At 41.0% G+C, this 26,648-nt stretch overlaps 1 protein-coding gene across 4 annotated transcripts in view; it reads left to right on the top strand.

Moving 5' to 3' along the window:
• Ano4 (anoctamin 4) overlaps nt 1-26,648 on the top strand; it is a 300,336-nt gene that overhangs the window by 202,658 nt on the left and 71,030 nt on the right. For all 4 annotated transcript variants that reach the window (XM_036169504.1, XM_036169505.1, XM_036169502.1 and 1 more), the window contains one exon: nt 20,445-20,551. In XM_036169504.1, the coding sequence (XP_036025397.1) occupies nt 20,445-20,551 (107 nt within the window). The remainder of the gene's footprint in view (nt 1-20,444; nt 20,552-26,648) is intronic.

Genomic DNA, 26,648 nt, shown 5'->3' with positions numbered 1-26,648 from the left:
ACAAGCTATCGCCAAAGATATACCTATGAGTGAAAAAATAAACTTTCTGTATGGCAGATATGATTCTAAAATTTTTTTGTAAATCCTCCTAAGAATCCTTGTATGGTCACAGATATCAGTATCATCATCATCCAGATGAAGAACACAAGGCACAGAGTCACCTCCCTGGACACACACAGGAGTAATTTAACATTATAGAAGTTTAGCTGTTGTTCACAACCCTGGCTAATGTGGGTCCTTCTCAGTAAAGAAGGCATGATACACCTGCTCCATGTAGCCACTTGGGTACTTAGGCTCATGTCTACCGCTTCTGCCATCCTAGGTTCCTTCTAGATGAGAAAAGAGAAATAGATGGTTTCTTACAAAGGTCGTGTTTTCCCGGGCCAGGCTTAGACATTGTCTATAGCGCTGTACCCACATTGCAGGGGCCAAAGCTCAGTCATGTATTTGTCCCTAACTCAGGAAATGCTGGGATGCTAGCTTGCCAGTCTTTGCAGGAGGAAAAAGAAAGCAGGCTTATTAGAGAACTAGGCAGTAATGGAGAAGGAATTCTAGTCCAGACGTGGAGGGCCCTGTATGGGTGCTTTGTTGTAGACAGCCGCCTTATGCATTATAAGATAGTTAACAGGAACCTGGCCTCCAATAGACACTAGTCACATCCCTCCCCCACCTTGTGATGATCAAACATCTCTCCACACCTTGCTAGGTTTTCCTTTGGTGGTGATGGCAGAGTGGTACAAAAATTGGAGCCCTCCTCACTGCCTGGAGAATCACTGTGCAGCTCTCCTTCATGCCAGACAGTCTCCAGATCTGATAAATGAAGTTCCACAGGAATCTGATGACTGTGGTACACAAGTCCATTTGACCATTAATTTTTTGTATCTTAAAAATTATTTAATTTTAAAATGTCATATGATTTACATAACTTTCCCCCTTCCCCCAGCTCCTCCTGTGTTTATTCCATGCTGCTGTCTCTTCAATTCATGGCCATGATCTATTTTTTCTTTAATTATTATTGTTATACACACAAAAAAAATTATATAGTGATGAGCTAAATGTACAATTTCACAATAGAGTATATATTCCTATGTGTATACCCCATGTGCATATCCCTACATGTATATTTCTATTTGTATATCTCTATGTGTCTACACCTATGTGTATATCCCTATGCATACGTGAAAGCCCATGAACTGTGGACTGGTGGCTGTGGAGCCCCCATGGGACTGGACTAAGCCCTCTGGATACAGAAGACAGTTGTTTGGCTCAAACTGTTTAGGGGGGCACCCGGGCAGGGGGATTCATGCATGGACAGGCTTCTGCAACCCAGTGCTTTTGGTGTGACACCTTGCACAGCCTTGGTGCAGTGGGAAGGGGCTTGGACCTGCCTAGGTTCAGTGTTCTGGGCTCTGCTGACTCTCCATGGGAGACTTCGATTTGGGGGGATGTGGGGTGACTTGGGAAAGAGGGCTGGGGGTGGGAGGAGGGGGGAATCTGTGGATAGTATATGGAATGAGTAGAAAATTTCTTAATAAAGAAAAATTTTAAAAAAGAGGAACCCTTTAAAGAGAGAGAGAGAGAGAGAGAGAGAGAGAGAGAGAGAGAATTGAAAACCTTCTGTATCTTATCAGACCACCACAGATTAAAGCTAGTTTTCAAAAACAGAAACAACAAAAAGCCTACAAACTCATGGAAACTGAACAACTCTCTAATGAATGACCACTGGGTCAAGGAAGAATATGTGTATAGGGATTGTCCATTAATTTATTCCTCTTCACCTCATTCCTGGTGATGTTACTCTGCTTAAGTATCACACTGCCCTTTATTCTTAAAAAGACGTTAGCAGAAACATCTTCGAGAAAATTGCTTTCTAAGGTCAATACCCATAATAAAGATTTTCTATGGGTGCTAGATATAAAAAAAGGAAATAGGGTAGAGTTGTGTTACTATTTATGATGCATATGCAGAAAAATCTTCCCAGAAATGGATCTATTTTGAATTGCCTTCAAAATGTATGCTAGGTACACATAGGAATATTTTCCAGTTTTTCTTTATTTCTCTCACTGTCAACATCAATTATTTTCTTTAGATTGTGCCCTCTTGGAGCTTAGATTTTAGCTAGTGGCAATCAGCTACAAACTATAAACCAGTGAGCATCACCCAGGTGGAATTGCGCAATGCCTTAAAACATGTTTAAATGTCACAGCTTAGGAGTGGGAACTGCTCCTGGTCTCTGAGAGGCAGAGGCCCAGAACACTGCTATCCACCCTATAATGCACAGGATGAGCCTCTCCACAAAGAACTATCCAGTTGTGTGAGTTGTTGGATTTCCACATTGGACTGTCTTCTTCAAAGACTACAGCAATGCATGTTCTTATTTCAAGCAACTAATTTAGTGGTAATTTGTTATATCTACCATAGGAAACTCCTGTGTAGGAACAAGAGAAGACTAGGCCAGAGAGCCTGGCTTCAGAATCTAAGTACTAGAATCAGTGGTAAATAAGTGTCTAGTAATTATGTGCCTCAGTTTTCCCCTGCTAGGAAAAGGTGGATAATGACCGTATCTAGCTCATATGGGTCTTGATGGGATAAAAATCAGGGTGTGTCAGGACTATGTCCCTTTCTGGAGACTATGGGGCAGATATAGTTCTCTGTCATCTCTAACTTCTAGAGGCTGCTGCATTCCTGACTTAAGACTCCTTCCTCTCTCTTGAAAGCATTATATCATTATCAAGAATCTGTTAACGCATCTTCTTCCCTGACATTTTTTCACCTTTTCCATTTCTATGGGTCCTTGTGATTACATTAGGCCCACCTGGAAATTCCAGAAAAATATCCTTATCTTAGACCGCCTTGTATTGCAGCAATAAGGCACCTGAGACTAGAAACTGTATGAAGAAAAGGTATGCATTTAGCTCATAGTTCCAGAAACCCAAGACCATGGCCCTGGTGTTGGCTTCCAGTTGAGGGTTCTTTAGCTAATAGAGTAAGATCTAGAGAGACATCATGCAGCAGTTGGAAAAACACGTTAATGGGGAGAGGGCAGGTTTGTTCTTCTCTAACAAGCTACTTCTGTGGGAACCTTTCCACTCAAGGAGGTCTCGAGACCTCCTCTAAAAGATTCCGGCACTTTTTAATATCCTGACATCAGTTGTCAAACCACATTTAAACCTTAGCGTCCTCCACCTTCACGTCAGCCAATGAACAGCCTCAATTCTATCTGCAGTATAATTCCTCTTTGCCAAACAAATTGATACATGGAGAAATTCTAGAGACTAGACTGCAGACATACTTGGAGTACCACCGTTCTGCCTTACTTTACACAGCCATGTAAATTGACCATCAAAGTCCAAGGTCTGGAGACGAAGGATAAGCTTAGTGGCAGTAACAGCAGGACTGTAGGCCAGGGCTGTGTTGAGGACCCTTGGAAGACTTTCTGACTCAGAATAGAATTGCTTCCAACTATGCTTGTCCTCAGTGTTCCAGATATACTCATATGTATTAGTACCACATTCCAGCTTGCCTCTTAAATCTTCACAGCACAAATATCTGAAGATATTGATTGCCAAAGCATATACTTTCTACTGTAATTTTCCTTTTAGAGCATTTGGAGTTTTTCTGTTGTTTTCATCGATTTGAAGTCTTTGGAGAGTCCTTTAGGCAATGAGATACAAGATCGATTTCAGTAGGATTAATGTTCTTCTAGTGCCCCAGTGACACAGAGTAGTCTCAGGATGCTTGTTTTATAGCACTTTCTTGCCCGTATCAGGATCCTCAATGTGCAGGCTGTTGAGGGTGCTCTGCAGTCTCGGGAGACATGGCTGTGCTCTGAAAAGTTTTAAGTTGAGGCCACGGTGTAAAAAGTGTGAAGCCTGAGGTTTGTGCTGCAGAAGCTCATGTGATTCCTTTCAAGTAGGGCTTGATGACATAAAACTTAGGTTTAAGGATCAAAGATATTACCTAATCATATGGGGAAAGCAAAACTGTGGGTGGCTGGAGAGTCTAAAGATAGGTGAAGTATCTTAGTATTTGAGAAACTATCTTCCATAACGCATTTGGAAATAACATGTTCATATTTGTGTGTGTGTGTGTGTGTGTGTGTGTGTGTGTGTGTGTGTGTGTGTAACGGTATGAGAGAGGGGAGAAAAAAGGGAGGAGAGTATAGGGGAGGAGAAGAAGGGGATGAGGAGGGTAAGAGAAGGAGATAGACTCTTACTGGATAGCTCTGGCTGGCCTGGAACTTACTATGTAGACCAAAATGGCTTAAGCTCACAGAGATAGGCCTGATTCTGCCTCCCAAGTGCTGAGATTAAAGGTGTGGGCCACCATACCTGGCCACATTTTTTTTATCTTTAAATGTCATCTACTTATGAGCTCAATCATTCAAGAAAAACTTTCAATGTCACTTGCATGCCAGATATTTTCATACAGAAACATATGTGACTATGTGGTCATAGGTATATTCTCATATGATATGTGTGCTTTATTTAAAAATTTAGCATGAGCATATTAAACTTGATCTTAAAGAGGCTGTTTTACTCATCAAATATAGTATAAGGCAATGTAGCACACTTATAAGTAACGAGATTTAATGAATTAAAGTACAATAAAATAAGAGAGGGTTGATGTAAAGTTGAAGAGGTGAGATGAATATTGCACTGTATTGTATGTACAAATGTAGACATTTGTAACCATGCTGTGAATTCTGTCATTAGATAGAGCAGTGGTCCATACATACAGAGGTGAGCAGGGGTCAATGGAAACTTTGTGCCTCACAGGTAGGTACCTTGGCCAGGATCTGTGAGGCATGGCTCTTGCTATTATCACCTTAGACCCTTGACCCAGCCCTGCAACATCAATGCATCTTCACCTTACAGAAGTGGGAGGAGGTCAGAATCCATGACTGTCTCCTCCAGGCCCACACAGCCACAAGCAAATTCTGGAATTAAAACAGCAGTTCATGTGATCACAAACTCAAGCTCTGTGTATAACACATCTGGCTCTCACTAGACACGGGCTACCCACAAGACTCAGAGTGTGTCAGCTCTGCCTGAAATGGAGAAATGAACACAGACAGTAAAGCCCTTACCTGATTCACACCAATGAAAGAACAGAAAATAAATCTGATTAGGTGAAAGACAGCATTTTGAGCTTTCTGAAGGCCAGGCCCAGTCCAGAGTACTTTTTACCCATTTCTAGGACATGAATGGAAGTGGCCTTTCAGAGGAGGTGTTAAATATATAAATGCTGATAATGATCATTGAAATGACCAATGACCCAGAACTGCATCTTAGAAATGTCTTTATACCTAGGGATAAACCTAGCTCTTCACATCCCCACCTCCCTCACTCTGAACACTCTAGATAAACCATCAGTTTTGTTTCCCACTCAAGAGAAAGGATACTACCACTACAGGTTGTCTGGCTTTTACACTATCACCCTCCCTACGGGTCACCATCATCAGTAAATCCTGTTGGTCCTTCCTTCCCACTTCTGACCTCACTACCATCACCCTCGTGGAAGTGGCTGCCAACTCTTGTACACTTAGGATGTCTCCCCGTCTGCCCTGTCTTTCCTCACTTGTCACATCTGCGTTCTGTGTTTATGTTACGGGTCATTCGCAAGCCGCCGGCCACAGGTGCATGCACCACCTTTGCACAGTGAGGAGGCACCCTTCCTCCCTGTGGTGGTTGGAATGGAAATGGCCTCCAAAGGCTCATAGGGACTGGCACTATCAGGAGGTGTGGCCTTGTTGGAGGAAGTGTGTCACTGCGGGGGTGGGCTTTGAGGTTTCAGATGCTCAAGCCAGACCCAGTGTCTCAATCTCTTTTCCTACCACCTGACAATCTAGATGTAGAACTCTCAGCTCTTCTCCAGAACCATGTCTGCCTGCATGCCACCATGCTTCCCACCATGATGTCAACAAACTAAACTCTGAACTGTAAGGGAGTCCCAATTACATGTTTTCCTTTAGAAGAGTTGTTGTGGTGTTGGTGTCTCTTCACAGCAATAGAAACACAAACTTAGACACTCCTGGATTCTCAGAACAAACAGTGTGAGCAGGATTTCAATACCCATCTCTGGTCCCTCCAGCTATATACATCCCATACCAAGTATTAAGCTATGCCTATGAAGTAACAATAATTTCCTATCTAACATCTTTCAGTGACTTTCCTGGGACTTTGGGATAAAGTTCAAACTCCTTTAAAAGGTTTCTTACCCTCTCCTGTCAGCTTTCAGGGCAATATGCTCTTACAACATAGCCACACAAGTTCTCTAGCTACTCCTTGACTGTTGATCCTCCCTGTGAGGGCCTCTCTCCTCTCTCTCTCTCTCTCTCTCTCTCTCTCTCTCTCTCTCTCTCTCTCTGATGGAATCTTGTCCCTTCAGCAAAGACTTCAGGGGCCATCTTTTTTGTGAAATGTCTCATGTCTCATGCACATGATATCAGACTTCTGGGTTCATTAGCCTGTCCAGTCCTTCATCTGCACTTCTCAAAGGATATAAGGAAATTCCACAGAGCGGTCCCTCCTAGGCAGCTATTTGTTTATTTTATAAAATATGACCTTTTGTTGTTCTAAAATCTTTTAAAGTTTTGATCAAGGTAAGAGTTTGGTATGGCGCACATGGCCTGTTAGAACCGTGTTGTCCTCTATTTATCACTCGTCGCCTAGATTTGGGACAGAAAGCAGCCACTGCCCGGAGGCTGTGTGAAATACATTCAAAGTGGTCTCCAGCTTTTCTTAAGAACCATTTATAACCCTGATCTCTCTTTCTTTCAGGCCCTCTCTTACTTGGGCATGCCTTTTCCTTATCTCTGGCACAAACACCCTTCCTCTATCCCAAACCCTAGAGCCTTTCTTCTTCCTGTATTGCCCCTCCCCACCCCACAAGTCTCACCCCTCCCCCTCCTCCTCCTCCGTTTCTTGGATGGCTGTGGCTTTTTACCAGTTGGGGTGGGGGAATCTGTCTTTTAGGCTGTAACTCATAGGATGATCTTCTCTGGATCCAAGGTTGTGTCAGTCAGGTTCCACTAGGTTCTGCTGCAGTAACTAATAAGCTTCTCATTTCAGTGGCCTCTTCAGATGATTGTTTCTTGCACACCTAAACCGTTAGCTGTGACTCAGGTGAAGTTTGCTTCAAATGTCATTTTTATTACAATGCCTGACTGAGGGAGCAACCTGTACCTTACACATGCATTTTCCTGACAAAGGAGAAAGTCATGGCAAGTCCCCTAAGTGTCTGGCCCCATTGTGCCATGTATGTATCACTTCAACTCATGCTCCATAAGACAGACAAAGTGTTAATGCCAAGGATGGTGTGAATGGGTTGAGGAATCACACTCTTCCTCTAAGAAAGAAGATAACAAGTCACATGACATATGACTGACGCATAAGAAAGCAGTTCACTGGGGATTGGAATAGTTATAGAAAACCCCAAGTTAATTACAGTTGTCTTGTGACTTAGGATCAGGATCTTTCAGAATTCAAATTTAGAAATGACTAGTCATGTTGGCTCCTATCTGTAATTCCAGGACTTGGGAAGAGGAATGCTGTGAATCTGAGGTGAGGCTGGGCTGCAAAATGAGATCCTGTCTCCAAAATCAGCCAGACAAACAGACAAACAAAAACCAAATCCAGAAACTTCCTTTAGACTGTATAAGTGTTCTATTAGATAAGCAAGAAGGATTGGTAAGGTAGCTACTGCGTATGTAGTTTCTGGTTTAGAGGTAAGAGACACGAGCATCTTTCTCTCAACTATTTCTTTTTAGTCTCCAATAACATTGGTATTCTGTTCAGGAAGTGGGTGCTTGGTGATTAATGAAGGAGTTAACATGATGAGTTAAATAGCTTCAGTGTTGCAAAGAACACACAGAAGTCACGTGACTAACGACTGCAGGAAGTGAAGCAGCAACTTCCCCTAAGGCTCATGGGATAAAGAAAAAGACTGAATGATAAGGACCAAGCAGGTTGAATGGAGCTGAGCCCCAGACCTCTGAAGAGAAGATGCTGTCCTGCCGGCACCAGCATGCAAGGGACGAAGAGCAGGGAGTCTCGTTTGGGAAATGCTTTTCTTTGAAAGCTGGAATCTGGACCCAACTTCCATTTTCAAGTTGAAGGATATTGATTCCTAGGGCAGCACTGGCAGGAGCAGGTAAGCCAGTGAGCCTAGGGAATCCCCTCAACTTTCTCCTGTAGTCTCCATCTAGTGTGTGCACTGAAAAAGCAAATCAGAGCTGGGTGGTGATAGCACACACACCTTTAATCCCAGCACTCGGGAGGCAGAGGCAGTCAGATCTCTGTAAGTTTCAGGTCAGCCCGGTCTACAGAGTGAGATCCATGAAAGGTACAAAGCTACACAGAGAAACCCTATCAAAAAAAAGAAAGAAAAAGAAAAGCAAATCAGAGAGAGCAAAGCATAAGAGTGATTTACAGAGTTCCCATTCTAATATCACAGAGGAGAGAAACCAAAGGGAAGTCAGAGAGACAACCTAATAAACAGTGTATTCCCTAATACCTACAGCTTTGTAATTTAAACTGTCATCCTTTGAGTAAAATCACCTTTGGTGAAAATAAAAGTGTCTATTGCAAAGACAAAAAAATTAATTCAATTATTTATTTGTACTCTATTATAAATCATTTAAAATTTTTAACAGGAAGAAGAGCTAAAAAGTGTATTTTTACTATACCTGGAATAGTTACAGAATGCCATGAAAATAATAGAGATGGAGAAAGATGAAAATGGAGTGATCAGGGAAGATAAATGTTATCAAGTTCCCAACATTGCAGGCACTTGGCAGAGTCTCTGGCTTTGCTGCTCCCAGCCATGTAAACGGAACTAGAAGATCATCCCACTGCCATGCTTGGATCAGTGGAGCTCCAGAAAAGGAAAATAAACTGAGAGCCATAGCCAGGACTGAACAGACACGGTAGCTGTGGATGAGTCTCTGGATAATGGATTCATGCCATGACATTTGTGTAGAGAATTTGGGTAAAATGCAGCTATTGACTGTCCATGGCAGCCTAATTAGCAGAGAGCTGGGGGCCAGTCTTATTTGTGTTTTTCTTGTCTAAGGATTAAATAGGAAAATGTTTATTGTTTCTAAACTTTTTTAATGATTTTTTTTAAATGGTCTTTTTTTTCATTCTGGTTTACTCTTGAATATTCACTAAATCTAATCTCTCATGAACTTGGATACTACAAACTTCTCACTGTGAGTATTAACCAATTCAGCCAGCATCCAACAGTTAGAGCAGATGCCTCAGTCTGCCTCATCTGGTGTATAAAAAACATTAAGCTCTAAACACAATACTCCACGGTAAAGGTTCTGACTGCATATCAGAGTGGATGTCTTAGTTTTGAAAGTAATTCTAATCCTACAACTTTAGATATTTTTGGCAAATACACAACTAAAAAGAATTTGTTCTTTCCCTCTGGCCCTCTCTCACTCATCCCCTCCCTGTCACCCTTTAAATAAAACTAAAATGCCTCAACTCCACAGTCTGAAGACTGGAATGTGAAATGGTCCTACATGGTCATTTATTTCTCCTCCAAGCTAGTTTGGCTAAGGGCTTGCCAACTTTTGTTTGCCATTTCCAAAGAAACCCAACATTTTGATGAACCTTTGTACTGCTCTTTTAAGTTTCCTTCTTTCTGCCTTGTGCTCTATTATTTCTTTGCTGTTAGTATTTGGGAGTTTGGTTTGTTGTTATTTTTTTAAGACACTGATGCATCATTAAGCTACTTGAGGTCTCCCTACTTCTACTCCAGACACATAGCTGTAAATGTCCCCTTAGCTCTGCTTTCACTGAACCTCACAGATTCTGGTATGCTGCATTTGGACTTTAATTCTAGGACTTTTCAATGCTCTCCTGTGGATGATTGATTGATAAATAAAACACTGATTGGCCAGTAGCCAGGCAGGAAGTATAGGCGAGACTAGCAGAGAGGAGAATCCAGAGAACAGGAAGGCGGAGAGAGAGATGCTGCCAGCCGCCGCCATGACAAGCGAGATGTAAGGTACCAGTAAACCACGAGCAACGTGACAACTTATAGACTAATAGAAATGGGCTAATTTAAGATATAAGAACTATAATAATTTAATTTAAAATATAAGAACTAGATAACAAGAAGCCAGCTGTGCCCATACAGTTTGTAAGCAATATAAGTCTCTGTGTGTTTACTTGGTAGGGTAGCAGCTGCGGGACTGGCGGGTGAGAGAGATTTGTCCTGACTGTGGGCCAGGCAGGACCAGAAAAACTCCAGCTACAATGATCCTCTATTTTTTCTTCAACAACATTTCATTTTTTCAGGGATTATTTGGTTTCTGTTTTGTTTATATAATTATTTTGTTTCTTCTATTGATTTGTAGGTTTTTTTCATTATGACCTGATAAGATGCAAACACTGCTTCAATTTTGTGTGTTTCTTTAAAAAAAAGATTAAATTAAATTTACTTACTTTATTTGTATTAGTGTTTTGGCCACATTTATGTCTATGCACCACATGAGTGTCTGATGCCTGTGGAGTTCAGAAAAGGACATTTAATGACCTAGAATTTGAGTTACAGATGGCTGTTAGCCAACATGTAGATGCTGGGAACAGAACCTGGGTCCTCTGCAAAAGCAACAAGTACATTTAACCACGGATCCACCTCTCCAGTCCCTTTGTATGTCTCTTAAGACTTGCTTTGTGTCATAAATATGACATATTTTGAGGAAAGTTTCATGTGTTGATAGAAAAAATGCATATTCTTCAGCTATTGAAAGTAAGCTCCATTGATGTTTATTGAGTCCATTTGATTTTTGTGGATATTTTGTTTTGATGCTCTCCCTACTGGTGAGAGTGGGATGTTGAAGTTACCCATTATTGCTGTGTTGGACCAATTGCTCCCTTTATATTCCATAGTGTTTGTTTTATAAAAGTGTTCTCTCCAATATTCAGATCGCATATGTTTATGATTGTTATATTTTCTTGAGAAACTGTTCCCTCCAGCAATATACAAAATCTTATTTGTCTCATCTGACTAATTTTGACTTTTAAAGTCTGCTTTGTTGGACGTGAATATAGCTACTACTGCTTGTTTTCAGAATTGCTGAAATAGCATTTCAAGCCCTTTCATGCTCAGTGTGTACCTGTTTTGCTGGTGAGATGAATTCCTTGCAAGCAGGAATTGTTGGATACTGATTTAATCCAGTCAGCCTGAATTGTTATTTGAAGAACTGAGGCCATTTACACTCAGGGTTGTTACTGTAAGTTATATACAATGCCATTATTTTGCTGTGTTTTGTCTCCCCCTCCCCAGGTGCTTTGTATGATCTATGCTCATCGCTTCCGCCTTTATCTAAGATAGAGACTTGATGGTTTTCTGAATCAATGGTTTGATTCCATCCTATTTCTCCTCTGCTATCTATACTTTTAATGAGATTTGCTCATTCTTCCTCCTTGCCATACTAGAGGTTGACTCCAGGGCCTCCTGCGTGCTTGATGAGCACTCCACACTGAGCAGACCTTCTGGTGAAATTTCATCATGCCCCTACGCAGATGCTCTAAGGACTGTGTTTTCTTGCTTCCTCTTCTAGGTGCACATCCCCTTTGGGTATTGTCCAGTATTCTGTCAGCCTATGATTATCTTGACATGTCTTTGTTACTCCATTGGTTATGGAGGGTAATTTTGCTGACACTGGTATAATCTGTGATCTAGATTGGCACTGTTTTTCCCCAGTGTTTGAAATACATCATCCCGGTCACTAAAGCCTTTAGTGTTTCTGCTGAGAAATATTATGTTATCCTGATGGGTTTGATTTCACAGGTGAATAGGTGCTTCTCTTTTGCGACTTTTTGTGTTCTTTCATTGTTTGGTACTTTGGGCACTTGCAATATATCGTGGGGAGGTTCTTTTCTGTGACATCTATTTGGGGCTCTAAATAGCTTCCTATACCAGATCACCATGTCTTCCCTAGGATCTAAAAATAAAATCTGCTTTTTTTATTAATTAGGTTTTTTATGCCTATAAGTTACACTTGGGTTCCTCATTTATTGCTATTTTTATAGGTTTCATCTTTTATAGTACTGCACCAAAGATCTTGTCTATTGTGTTCATTTTTTTCATTTTTGTCTACAAGTGATAAGTCATCAACCTTGTTTTCAAGTTCTAATATTATTCTGTTTTTTCTAGTCTACTGGTGAGGCTTTCAACTGAGTTTTGACTCACTTAACTTTTCACTTCAAGAACTGGAGTTTAGTTCCTTTTCTGTCTTCATTGCTAATCCTCACCCATGTGTTTGGATACTCCCTGAGTGCCTACTTACTCACGTGTGCATATGCTACTATTACATCTTCATGGCTTTGGGGAGACACAAGTTAAATGCAAGTATTTAATTTCCCATCTCTAGCTAGAAGCCTCAGCAGCAGATTTTTAATCCATATTTAACTCTTAGTAAAGATGCTATCATGAAGCACAATTAGAAGTAACTATTTGAATTTTTTAATCCCTACTATTCCAGTAGCTTATCACATTAATCCTTAGAGGAGACTTGGAAATCTTTACCTGTCTGAACTTTGACTATTATATATTTGATATGATAATCCCCTCATTCTTTTTCTCTTAACAAGCACACTTAAGATAGAAAATTAAGCTTTTGCACTCCACTTGCCTAAAGCCCAGAAAACTCTCAAAATAGGCCTTGTCACATAAAAAATTAATTGGTTGCTTTGTTCCTACTTAGCTTTTCATTAATTTGAGGACATAATTTAAGTGACAGTTAACTGTATCACCTTTGCCTCTCTTTGTTAAAATAGAAATCTCTATTTAAAAGTCTAATTAAGAAAGTATTCTGAAATATTTATTTTTAAGAGATTAACCTTTACTTTTTTGTATTATGAAGTAATGTAACTTCAACCACCAGGAAAGGTCCATTGTTTTAGATTTGCTCCCAAACAAGCTACTGTAAAACTCACTGGCTTTCAACAACAGTCACCCTATTTGCAATCACGCTGAACTCAGCTGGGAGAGTCATCTTGTGGGTTCATGTGGAATCAACACATGGCTGTAACTCTTCATTTGCTGCCCTGGGATTTGGGGCCAGCTCTTTGTATTGTCTCATTTTCAGAGAGGCTAGTTCAGGCTTCTTCACCTTGTCAGATGGGGCAGCAACCCAAGCTGCTAAGAGTGTAAATGAAGAGCCATGTCTGAGGTCACTTCTCTCACAACCCTTTTAAACAAATCACAAGTCCTGTTCCAATTCATGAACTGAAGGGATAGACATCACCTATTGGTGTGAAGAACAAGAAATTCACATCCCAAAGCAGTAAGGTGAAATTAAGATGAGGATGAATTTTGGTCATTTTTTATTATCCACCATAGTGTTCTCTAGCTATAACTTATTTACACTTTCCACACGTGGATGGTACACTGATGGGCTGGGAATAAAGTTCACTGGAAGAGTCTTATCTGCTACAAACATATGAGAGGACTGGGTGACCAAACTAGGGCCATAACAGGCTCCCCTGGCAGCCCTGGCATGGCAATTTCAGTTCCCTAGAATGGGCTGGAGCTGAGCAAGCAATTCTCAGGAAAACCACAACTTAGAGGCAACCAATAAACAGGTGCCCCCCAACCTCCTGCCAGCTCAGCAGGTGCCCCGAATCCCCTTCTGCTGGCTCAGCAGCCCCCCCTACAGACTTCTGCTAGCTAAAGATAGCTTTCCCTATCCTCTCGCCAACAAGCCCCTAGACACTAGACCCCTCCCTAACCACTACAGCCTCCCACCAATCAGCCCCCAGAATTAATCTCTCCTCTACCAATTAGCACCAGATTAATCCCTTCTCCCTTGAATCCCCCTAACTCTGCTTAAAAGGAACTTGTGACCTTCTTTGGGGGTCACTATTTGCCACCCCAAAAAGCTGGAAATAAACACTCTTGCTAAATTGCATACGTGACTATTGATCTTTCTAGGGGGCTTCTTTTGTATGCTAACAATATAGATAATGAGTTTGATAGATGATAGATAGATAGATAGATAGATAGGTAGATAGATAGATAGATATAAGGTAGGTAGGTAGGCAGGCAGACAGATAGACAGACAGATAGGAGAACCCATTCACATCCCAGCTCTCATCCTTATACTACATGACTCTGAAAGCATAGGATATGCTATTCTGTCTTAGGTTAGATACAGATGAAAATCCTTGGCTCCAGCTCTGCTGTGGCCAGAAACCTGTGAATGAGAGAGATAAGTAAGTGTTCTGTTCCTACATGTCCAATATGTAGAAACAATACAAGGTCAGAATAACTATAATAGACACTGTTTTCAGCATGGGAGCCAAAGACCAAGGCACCCAGAGCTGTCACCTATAGATTCATCCTGAGATCCAGTTGGCACAGGGTCCTGACTACTTCATTTCAGAAACAAGAAGCTTGCCCCAGTATGTCATCCGGCTCTTTTTCCTACTTTGACACATGTAAAGGTCAATTAGATAGCTACAATTATCAAATAATTGCAGAACACCACTTCCAGATTCTTAAATACTTCCTGACAAAGTTGCTCCTTGAAATTTTAAATCATGGAGACTTTCACACTGTTGAGAGCACTTGTTCTAATGATCTCAAAAATTCATCGTAGTAGTTAAATAGGAATCTGAAGACCTGGATGGACTGGATGTTGGACATGAGAGGAAAGAGGGTGAGGGACACATTCAAGTTTGTGACATGTGAAACTGAGTATACAGCAGTCTCTTTCTCTTTTAAAAAGGAATAGAGGAAGAGACAAGTTTTCTTGTATAAGGCTAGAGATCAAACCTGTCCTTGAGCAATAAGGCATTAAAACCCTCTTTTTCCCAACAAGTAACTATGTACCCAAAAGACTCAGAGACTTATTGAAGACACAGCTTTCATGGGACCATAAAACTGGAACCCAAGTCTACAAATGGCCCTGTAAGACAATCCTCTCTCCTCAGCATTCCTGTGCTTCATCTGTTTGCAAAAGCAAACATCAGGTTGATATCCCATCAGTGAGATAGAACTGGGTGCTTCATGGTACCCAAAGGATCAACTATGACGTAGGTAACTGTTGCCTGCACTGTCAATTTGGAGTCTACTAGCCACAACTAAAATTAATTAAATTGAAATTTACCCTCTTAGGTACACTATCCATAAATCAAATTCTCAGTAGATACATAAAGTGGGTGGGAACCATATTGGATAGCAAAGATAGAGAACACTTTTGTTATGGCTGGGATTTCTGTTCTGAAGTGTTGAACTCTAGCTGTTCAGACTAATCTAGAATGTGATGAAAATGAACTCTCATCCTGATGAGCACAGTCTACAAAGACATTTAGGGGAAAAAATGGTTGTTTTCTGCTTTGAAGTTGACACATTTCAAAAGCTGACTCTCAATTAAGCATTAAGGAGAACCTTTCCCCAACTCACACACTTGAATATTTGCCTCTTTTTTTATCCAGTAAGTTTAAAATCATGGCTGAGCCCAGGAACTGGGTTAGTTTCACCTTTGCGTTTCCTGCACTAAAAATATATAGATACCTAATACCTGTGTTTCCATGTTCCACCCACTCCCTTGTACTATACATGCTCCCAGTGTACAGTGCTCTGCAAAGAAAAGGCATACTCTTTATTTGTAAGACAACTCAGCATATCTCATTGCACCTCTGTGAATAGTTGCCCATTGGAAGAACTAATCAGTAAAAAACAAACATAACCCTGAGATGTTTGTAGCTAAAACTAGGTCTACAGCATAGTCCTTTCTCATCCCTCCTCTCCTGGAAAAAAAAGGACATTGAGACTCTAATATTAAAAACTAAGGCTGCAGACCACCATAAGAATCAGGAAAGAGTTGAGACCCTAGCAGGGAGTTAGTTGGATCAGGCTCACCTGTCCATCATTTAGCAATTCACACACACACACCCCCAAGGAAGACAGTGACATCTAGGAAGGCTGCTTTCACACACACAAGCACATGGGCAAACTGTGTTCCTTAAAGGTCCTTTTACAAAAAAAGAACAAGACATGAAACAAGCAGGTGTTCCTTGAATTTTGTTTTATTCTTTCGTGTGTGTGTGTGTGTGTGTGTGTGTGTGTGTGTGTGTGTGTGTGCATGTACATGTCTGCCATATGTGTGTGAGTGCCTGTAGAGACCAGCAAAGGGTGGAGCTGGAGGTACAGACAGTTATGGGTGCTGACATGGGTACTGGATCTGAACTTGGGTCTTCTGAAAGAAAGGCAAACCTTCTTAACTGTTGTGCGCCACCTCAGCAGACTCAGCAGCTGGTTTTCCAATTCCTTCTTGTCATTTTCTGTGTGTCTTGGGATGTTACATAACCCCGTAAAGAGGTAGAATAAAGAGAGGAATATATCAAGGTACGACCCCAGAGTTTCTCCTCTACCAATCTACCACTTATTCTCCTTGTCTTTCATGGTAAAGCTAAGAAAAGATTCAGAACAAAATTCATTTCGCCTTGATTTTCTTTTCAGCTTTTAGTCTAAGCGATTTTCAGTACAAGTGATAATTTGCCTAAGTGTGCACGCAGGGTTTCCATCCTCTCTCCCCAGGTACCCTATTCTCCAGTGTGCCATGACATTATAAAGACATGCATACACATATAAACATGCATCTTATAATCCTCCCACAGTCATTCTGTGTGTGTGTGTGTGTGTGTGTGTGTGTGTGTGTGTGTGTCAATACAACTGTGTGCACATGCTCTCCCCTGACACAATCATCCCTTTACCTGTCTGAACCTTGCTTTCCTCCCATATGATGGTGGTGCCACCATGTCTAGCTAAGTTTGGACATTTGTAGGACTGACTTACTGTGAGCACATTGGCCTCCTCCCAGCTACAGAGTCTTCTCTAGGGAGGAGTATCACAGCTTGTTCATCTTATCCCCCACTTGAAGAATTAGATAGGCTATTTCTGGCTTTTACTATCATAGTTCATGCCTTAATGAGCATTCCTGTACATCTGGGCATGCAATATAGTTGCCCAATTCCACGTGGGCAATTATATCAGTGGAGTGCATTTCTAAAAGAGAAGTTCAGATTAGAAGATATAGGAAGATATTTGCATGATATTGGCAAACGTGGCTGAAGGGCCCCCAAAGACTCTTCACTCCTTTACCATCCTCCTAGCAGATTGTAAGATCAGAGGCAAGTGTCTAAGCTTGTAGATCCTTTCTCAGAGACATGTATTAGCCAGAATTGATCAGCCCAGTGTCTGTGAACATGTCCATGTGTGTGTGTCAGTGTCTATGTCCATACATGTGTGTGTGTGATTTTTTGTAGCAAAAAAATAAAAAAAAATGAGAACTATAGTATAGTGAACTATCACTGTCCCTTCTCCAATTCTTCCTATTTAAGAGAGAGAGTCTGCCACCTGCAAGATGTCCTTACACATGTGGTGTTGAAAGAATGACTCAATTGATCCCTGGAAGAAATGGGACAGGTAGAAAGAGCTCCAAGAACTGGATAAGAGGCCAAGGTATAAGGAGATAAGATGGCTAGTGTTTCTCAGAAGGTCAGCCCCTTAGAGATCAGCATGTGTTTTGCCTTATGCTGGTATGAGGAATGTAGAATGCTCATTCTATATTCCTGCCCCCAAGAGGCTCACATGGAGAAGCCAGGGATGCAAGTGAAGTCCTGCTCCAGGATAGTAGAGCCAATAGTTGTGAAGACCACTAACTCTGAGACCTTCCCAAATATCATCTTGCCCGAGTCTTAAAAAAAAAAGAAAGAAAGAAAGAAAAACCTGTGAGAGTAATATGAGCTAACCTCAGCTCCCAAATCTGACCCAATAGTATATGGCACAGGTTGGGAATAGACTGGGGGCTGTTTGACTTCAGAGTTTCAGAGGTGAACTGGAGATGCTAAGCATGCCCAAGGCTCAGCTCCGGTATCCCTCCTCATCACGTCAGTGGCTTTTTTTGCTCCTTTCTCTTCGTAACACCATGCTACAGTTTATGGTAATGATGGAGAGGGGGATCAACTAAGAGTATTCAAGGGAGATGTTGCCTGAGCTGAGATACAAAGTGAGTGGGAGCAGGAACATTCCAGATAGAGTAGCTGGCCTGACCTCAGGAAGTGCCAACCTTCAGGAGGTAGGAAGTATCCAAAGTAGAGAGAAAAGCAGATGGGTAGGGGGTTAGTCAGGAGGTTCCACAGCCAGGAACACCCGAGTTCTAATCCTGACTCTGCATCTTATTAGCTGAATGATTTGGGGTACATGGCTTACACCTCTGATCCTTGGCCTGTAAGATTGAGCAAATAAGTTCTTTCCCCCACAGGCTGTTGAATGGATTGAATGAGTTTGTGTGTTTTGGATGCTTAGAACGGTGTCTGGCTCATGCCCACTATGTCCACTCACGCTCGAGACTGTCCTGATTCTAGGGCAACCTAGTTATAAAGAAGAGAGAAACCAAATTTGTAACTTATCTGTAGGATTTATTATAGAGAACTATCTCATGTGCTCAGAGATGTAAATGGTGCCATAAAAAGGGAAGGAAGCAGAAAACCGTTTAATGGGGGAGACATGGGCCTTTGGCTCTGATTGTCCCATCAAATGGGATTGAGCTCGTGGGCTTTCTGATGTAAGTCCAAATGGGCTTTTTAATGGCTGTCTATTTGTTTATGACATCTTTATTTGACATTAAAATGTAATGACCTGCCTCAAATAAGGTGAACAAGCAGAGAAGGACAAGTTCAAAGAGAAAGGCATTTGGGTGTAACTCTTGAATTTTCCCTTTTACTCTTTGATACCATAAAATACCTCAGGAAAACCCAAGTGGGAATCAGAGAAGGGCCTGCAGCTGCTCCCTCTGCTCCATCTTCTCTTCTGTTCCTGTCAAATCGCCTGTAGAGCCACATCTGGGAGGGACCACAAAGGAAGCAAAGTGGGCCTGGGGAGTGGTGGGTATTTCTCCAAGGAGTCAGCTGGTGCAGTTTTCATGACTCCGCATTCTCTGGTTTTCTTCTCCTTATATGTCATCCCCCTTTCCAATCTAAAATAAAGCTCAAGTAGGACACCCTTCCTTTGTGCCAATGTTTGTCCCTTTCCCTCCCTGGTCAACTCCCAAGAACCCATCTTCTGTAAGAAAAACATGTGTCATTTCCCCAATGTAAACCTTACATGCCCTCCCATACCTGCATTCTAATGACTTGTGAGATACTAGAGCCATGGAATTAGGTGTCAGCCACTTCTCCTAAGTCAGCTCACGTTCTTAAGTGGGAGAATGTTCATGCAAAAGAAGGAGGCGTGTGCCCTTCCCTGACATAGGAGCAGGTTCCTTTCATTCATGACCTGCCTTCCTCACCAGACTTAATCTCAAAGATAAAGATTTGATCTGTTGTCCTTATCAGTGCCTTATAGATTATCCTCTGTAAACATCTGGTGAAAAAGTGTAAACAGACAGTAGTACATAATGGTCAATGGTTGTAAGAGAAATAGTTTAGAGGCAGGAGGATTGCTCTTTGAAGGAATGGGGGTACACTTAGGGACTGTGGAAACTTGTGGGAACAATGATCTCCATGCTTAGTTTGGAGGAGATAGCTACCAACTCTTACATGCCTTCACATGGCATTCCACTTCTAGGAGGAACCAACTGTAAGTTTACTGGGTTGATAAACTTTATAATTGGGGAAGTAACTCCATGTATAATACTGATGGTAGTTTGTAACTCATCACATTTTGGGAGAAGGGAAGACATGACTTCATGGTGAATTGTATGGCCTTAGCCACTCTGTTACCCGAGGAACCTGTCCTTAGAGTGGCATGGCTACTAGAAATGAAAGGCCAACATTATTGTTGGGGGGAGAAGGAGAGAGAAAAAGAATCCAGAGGCTAACTCTCCACAAACACTGCAACTGGCCAGACGACTAAGTGAGGGAAAAAAAAATCTTAAGTGTCTGCTCTAGAAAGTCCTCACAAGGAAAGGATATGGCAAGGGAGGCCAAGCTCAGAGCTGAGCCCCAGAAAATGAGTTCTCACCTTAGTCCGCCCCAAACTGGATCTTATTACCTAACTTCCATCTGCATTGCTCAAGCCAACTTTGAATCTTAAACTCCCAGAAGCAGTATATGATCACAGCATGGGAGAGGGCAAGGCCAAACATACAAGAAGATACAAACAGAATTAACCTTATTGAGAAAAAACAAGATACAAGACCTAAACTTGCTGTTAACCTGTCTTAGGGTTTCTTAATTTTATGAAGCCCTGACTCCTTTCCACTGTTATGATATCAATGCCCCAGATCCCAAGAACCAAAACTATTCAGAGTTGTGAGCTGATCTGGTATGATCTCTGGGCTCTTTCATGCTGTTCCAGACATACCCTCTAGGACTAGGTTGAAAATACCCCCATCCCAGCAGCACCAAATTAAAACAGGCAATTCTCTTAACTCCCACTAATCTTCAACTTGTATTTTCAATGTGTGTGTACAGCTTCATCATACACAACAAAGACACTTTCTTCAACAATGCCACAAGAAGCAGAATCGTGCATCATATTTTACAAAGAATAAAGTATGAAGAGGGAAAAAACAAAATCGGTGAGTATATTGTTAGTGTTACAAACACTTGGTGTTTGGGGATTCTCTAGACCTTCTCCTTGGGCCCCTTATGCCCTCTAACTACCTGCTTGATGGAGAATTCACAAGTGCACTAAGCATCCTTAATTACCTTCTTTGAACAGCATTTTATCTCATTTATCTATGATCACTGACACATTCTCTCAATCTGGCAGATGTTTATAAAGCATCCATGAACAAGGGATAAATGCAGTTCTTTCTTACAGCTTGTATATTAAAAGCCAAATGAACACATAAATATAACAATTAACATGAAGAAATGATAAAAGGTGACTCTTTGAAGGTAAACTGCAGAACTAACTGAGTGGTAGAAGAAATATTCACCGAGACACTGAAATCTGAACTGAGCTGAGAGTAGCAGAGACACTGTGGAATGATGGAAAGGTGGGGTGTCACCTGAGGGGAGCCACAAGTGCAAGATGGAGTTGTTCAGAAAATCTCTCCCTCCCATTAAACAGCCTTCAGACATTATATTTTAAGCATTTTATGAGAATAATTCCATGTAATGTGATCGTGCCTTATTAAACAGGCTATTGTATATCAGGAAGGCTTGGATGGCTTTGTCCATATCTCTGTCCCAGCAAAAATGTTACTTGAATAATGACCTGTATCAGTCAAGGTGCAATGAGAATACAAAAGCATCCATCATTGGAACAAGGAGATCTCAATATAAATAACTACAGCAGGAGTTGGAGCTGTGGAGGTCTGGCTGGCCTAGGATAGGAACACAGGAGTAGAGAGGATAATAGCAGGTCCTCCGTGATTCCAGTCTGTATCACAAATCTTAAAAGGTCTTAATAAAAACAAACTCAGAGCCAGATATTGGGGTGAATGCTGAAAAATCAGAGAAACAACCAGCCACAGTTACCTCACCTTGCCAATTCATCAACTGATCCTGTTTCCTCAGACTGGAAGCCTCTGAGTCCTCATCCAAATAGATCTCAGCTGAACTGCTGCTCAAAAGTCTAAAAGCTTAACCAGCCTAGTTCCTGGTTTTCATGCCTTATATACCTTTCTGCTTCCTGCCATCATTTCCTGGGATTAGAGGCTGTGAGTCACCATGCTTGGCTGTTTCCAGTGTGGCTTTGAACTCACAGAGATCCAGATGGATCTCTGCCTCCAGAATGCTAGGATTAAAGGCATGTGTGACACCATTTTCTGACCTCTATGTCTATCTAGTTCTGTTCTCTGACCCCAGATAAGTTTATTAAGGTGCACAATATATTGGGAAACACAGTATCACCACACCAGTCCTCCATGGATTCCAGTCTTCTGTGATTTCAGCCTTCCATGATCCCAGTTCTCCATCGTATCAGTCTGAGGACTAGCGCTGGTGTAAGAGCTGCCGAGGAAGCAAAGCTGTTTGCTGGAGACATACAGAAGACCTGCTTTTTTGGAATACTCAGGACACTTTCCTAGAAGAACAAGTCCAGGGAAACATTATCCCATGGAGCCATGTATAAAGATAGCAGGAAACATGCCCTCAGTCACCACACACTGCAGGTGCTGGTACTACAGAGGCAGATGCTGAAGAAATTTGGTGAAGGAGGCACTGGATCTAGGAAGCAAAGTCTCTTCCTCCATCAGCGTCCACCCAGTACCTACCTTCAGCACTGTGTCATCCAACATCCAGAAATACCTTTAAGGTCCCCTTCTCCTGCTGAGAAGCAGAGTGAGGATACCTCAGGAGCTGAGGGGCAATACATCCACTACTGACTTGTAGCAAAAATGACCTGCTCATCACTCTTCCTGTGTGTAAGGCTGGGTGGCTGTGTAAATCGTTTTAGCCACTGGATCCACAACCTCAGACATCTTGGCTACTCTGCCAAATCCAGAGGGGCAACAGTTAACAGTTTGTAAATGTAATGGCCTACACGCAGATTCAGCAAAACAACTATCCTGTGGGGTGTGGGAGAAGTGTTGTCCAACAACACCGTGAGAGGAACAGATTTGAGTTTTGTGGACTCTGGCTCAGTATGAGTCACTAGCATAATGAAACTGTGAAGAAGGAGGATGGGGGGATTATCTTAATGCTGAACTGCACAAAGTAAAATGTAATGGAGAGAAGTGGATGCTCCTCATCTGAATACATATGGCATGGAATATCCAGAAAGCATCGGTGGCAGCTGATCTGAGGAGACTGAAGTTCATATATGTCATTCTTAACATGGGTAACACTATAACTGAACATAGCCCATAGTCTGCAGGACTCATCCTCCCTTAAGACATGTCTTTTCTATGTCATTGGTGACATTCTGGCTAGAAACAATTCCTCCTTCTTCTGAATTCCTGTGACTTTTTTTCCTGGGCATTGGGGGATGGTTGAGACAGAATTTCACTGTGTAGTCCTGGTTGTCCTGGAATTTGCTCTGTAGATCAGACTGGCCTCAAATCCATAGAGACTTTCTTATCTCTGCCTCCCAAGTGCTGGGATTAAAGGGTTGAGCCACCACTGTCCGGCTATTTTTTTTGTTAACATTTACTGTTTGTCTCACACACACCTCATTTTACTGTCTTGAGATACTTTCAATCACATTATGCAAATCTGCCACCTAAAGAGAACCATGATTGACACAATCTCCTAAATAATTTAAATATTGCCTAAATTACTTTCTCCATGTTAATTCCTTTAAAATGATTTACTAAGACAAACTTCAGTTGTGTTATGCACAGCTTTCTATCATTTTTTTTTAGTTCATGTGGTTTTACTAAACATGCTAAATAGCAAGTGAGTCAATGTGAAATTGTGGAAAGAGCTATTAAGGACTATTCCAAAAACTAAAAATAACTCTCGAAAGTAATGCTTTTAGTAACATTTATATTATCATTATTGGCATATCTCACAACTCATAACACACTAGTAGGTTGAACATCTACTACTGAAGAGTACTAGTTAGGATAGCACGTTCTTAACTCTTAAGGAGTGATCTTACGCATCTTTGTACCATTGGTGTCTACTTTCTAGAAGAATAAATTGATAAATGTTTGTCTCCTTTTCACCATCCTTACATAATCAAAAAACCTTTACAGCGGCACCATGGGGCAATTACGATGCCAATTTTTTTTTTTTTCATCTCAAATTTTGAGCTGTTCTCACAGCTAACCACAGAGGAAACACAAAGAAGAGAGAGTCTGGCTTTCAGTATTCCCAAGGAGCACTGAATGCTGCAATATTGCTTGTTGGGTAGAGACTTGGTAGAAAACTTCTCAGTTCATAAAGGAGAAGGATTCTAATCAAGGGCTGCATCTTTAAAAGCTGGGAAGGAGCCAAAGATGATACCCAGTGGTAGAGCACAGGCCTGAGGTTTAATTCCCAGCACTACAAATAATGAATGATTAAACAACAAATGTTCAGAAAACTGGTAAAGAAGAAATGGCAGCATGCTGAATGAGAAAAGTCAATCAAAGAATACATTGTCAACCAGCAAATTGTGAGCTTGCGCAATTGGAAAATATAAAGTAAAACTACTAATATTTCCTTGTCATCTCTGCTTTCATAAAGGGAAGAAAACACGTTGGAAGAAAACTAAACTTAGTGTTCAGCCTATGTTGTTTTCTGCTGAAAACCTTTCTCAAAAATGTCATCTTGCAGGAGACAACATTGATCCAAAGCAACACAAGAATATTGATTTCTAGACATGATTCATAAAGGTATTTTAGTGGAATATAAACTGTCACTGTGTAAGGTGTTCAACCTCCTTCTGAATGTATTCCAACTGTGAAAATCAAATCTAGTAAACCCCACCTTCAAAACAGGGCAGTTAATAACTCAACAAAGATCTGTTTATGTGCGTGTACATATACAATCACTCTTGAAATTGATTTGTATTCTCAAGTTTTGTGTTTAGAAGGAAAGTTAAGGAGATAGACTATAAATATTAGTGGAATTTAGACAAAGCCATCCTTAGCATCTAATAGGTCCCTGGGAGTCCTAGTTTTTTGTTTTGTTTTGTTTTGTTTTTTGTTTGTTTGTTTGTTTTCTAATTCTCAACAGAGATTCCAGGAAACCCAAGCTTTCTACATAATCAATAATTTACTCATTCATTGCAAAGGTATTTGTTGAAGGATTTATATGTGTTAGATAAAATGCAAGTGTCCCCTACTATTTGCACCTTAAGTGTGCTCCTTAGACTTACTTTAATGTCAGACATCTTAAGCCATTTGTGTGTTACTGTGATTATTGAATGACAGAGGTGAATCAGGTCACATGCAATTTCCTATAAGGCTAGGCCCTAGGATTTTGGTCAGGATCTGACATATAAAGAACATTCTTCATAAAAGGAATAAAAGCCACTTGAGAGACATAAAACTTATTGATACTTTTAGAGGTCATAAAAAACTATTTGGTTAACTCTTTGAGAATTTCATACAAAGTATTTGGAATATATTCGCTCCCAACTCATCCCCTCAACCCCTCCCAGATCCATCCCTACCTCTCTAATGCCTCCTAATGTCATGTACTCTTTTTAAAAAATGTTTAATAACCCATTGACTGCAATTTGTGCTACATTTATATTCATGGGTGTGGGGCTACTCACTGCAGTATGGCTGACTACCAGGAGCTGCATTCTCAAGGACAACTGGCTCTCTCTGCCCATGATGCCATCCGCTGTTACTCAGGAACCTCTTCCACTTCATGCTGAATGTTGACTGACCTGATCATGACGGGAGACCACAGCTGTGCAGAAATCCCCAGTTGGTGAAAGTGCAGAAAATAAGTGACTGAGGTGTGCTCAGTCACAAATGAGACCTCCGGATCACACATCCTTCCCCAAGGCTTGGGGACCATCATGGAAGAGGAAAGGGAAAGACTAGGGTTCATTTGAGGAAGCTGCATGAATCTTGATCTGAAAACACCTGAAGTAACACCGTTCAAAAGAGTAAAACTTGAAATGCATGAAAAATTATTTTAAGATGTTAAACACTGATAAAGTATTCAGAAGAGTCTCTCGTGAATAATAAGGAGTATTTGGGACTAAACAAACCCCACCTAACACATGTAAGAAAAAACACCCCAAAGAGCACATTCTCTACAGGAATATTTATATAAATGGCCAGGTTACTGTATATGAGAAATTTGGAGGCTGAAGTATGGTATATTTAAGGCTAGCCTGGGCTGTGAAGCTAAGTTTTAGGCAAGTCTGAGCTATGTAGCAAAATGCTGTCTTAAATATACACAAGAAAACATATTAATAGAAATGGAAGAAAAATTCAGCAAGGAAATTGAGACTTTAAGAAAGAAGCAAAAAACAAGATGGAAGTGAAAATCTAAGTAAATCAAACAAAAATCACACTGAAAAGCATCACCAAACTCAAAATAAAAATACAGGGATGGAGGACCACATCATGAAAATACTACATAAACAAACATGACCACAATGTCTAAGAACTCTGTAATATCAAGATACCATCCAGAGAATCCACAGGACAGGTAAAAATTAAAGGTAAAAAGAATCTACTCACTGACATCACAGCAGAAAATTCTCCAAATCTAGAGGAAAGCATGGACACATAAAAATTATTTAATGTATCAAACAGGCATAACCAGAGAAAATTTCCACAATATAGCATAGAATAATCTCATAAGGCTATATAGACACCTGATCTTCCACACAAGTGTCAAAAACATTGGGAAAAGATAGTTTTCTTGACTCGTGGTGCTGGGGAAACTGTATATTCATATTGAAAAAATTGAATTAAATCTGTTTGTCTCACCCCAAACAAAACTCAATTCTATATGGCTGAGTACCCTTAATGTAAAGGCTGAAACTTCTGTAGGAAAATAGGCAGCACGGCTCAAGGTATAGACATAGGCAAGGACTGTATGGAAACAAACCTGAGGTTGAATACACAGGGTGGCAGGAAAGAAAGAAGCTTGGTTATCTCTGAGTACTCCAGTAAGTATTAGTGTCACAGTTTAATTGTTGACAAGTAGGTCAGTGGAATGTAGAGAATCCAGAAATGGAACCACGCATATTTGAACAATTATTGTCAATGGCTCAAAAGCTAGTCAGTGGATAAAGGATTCCCTTTTCATTAGTGAGATTATAGAAATTAG

This window comes from Onychomys torridus, chromosome 20, assembly GCF_903995425.1.
Source record: "Onychomys torridus chromosome 20, mOncTor1.1, whole genome shotgun sequence".
Taxonomy (NCBI): Eukaryota; Metazoa; Chordata; class Mammalia; order Rodentia; family Cricetidae; genus Onychomys; species Onychomys torridus.
This window is presented reverse-complemented; position numbering and strand designations above follow the sequence as displayed.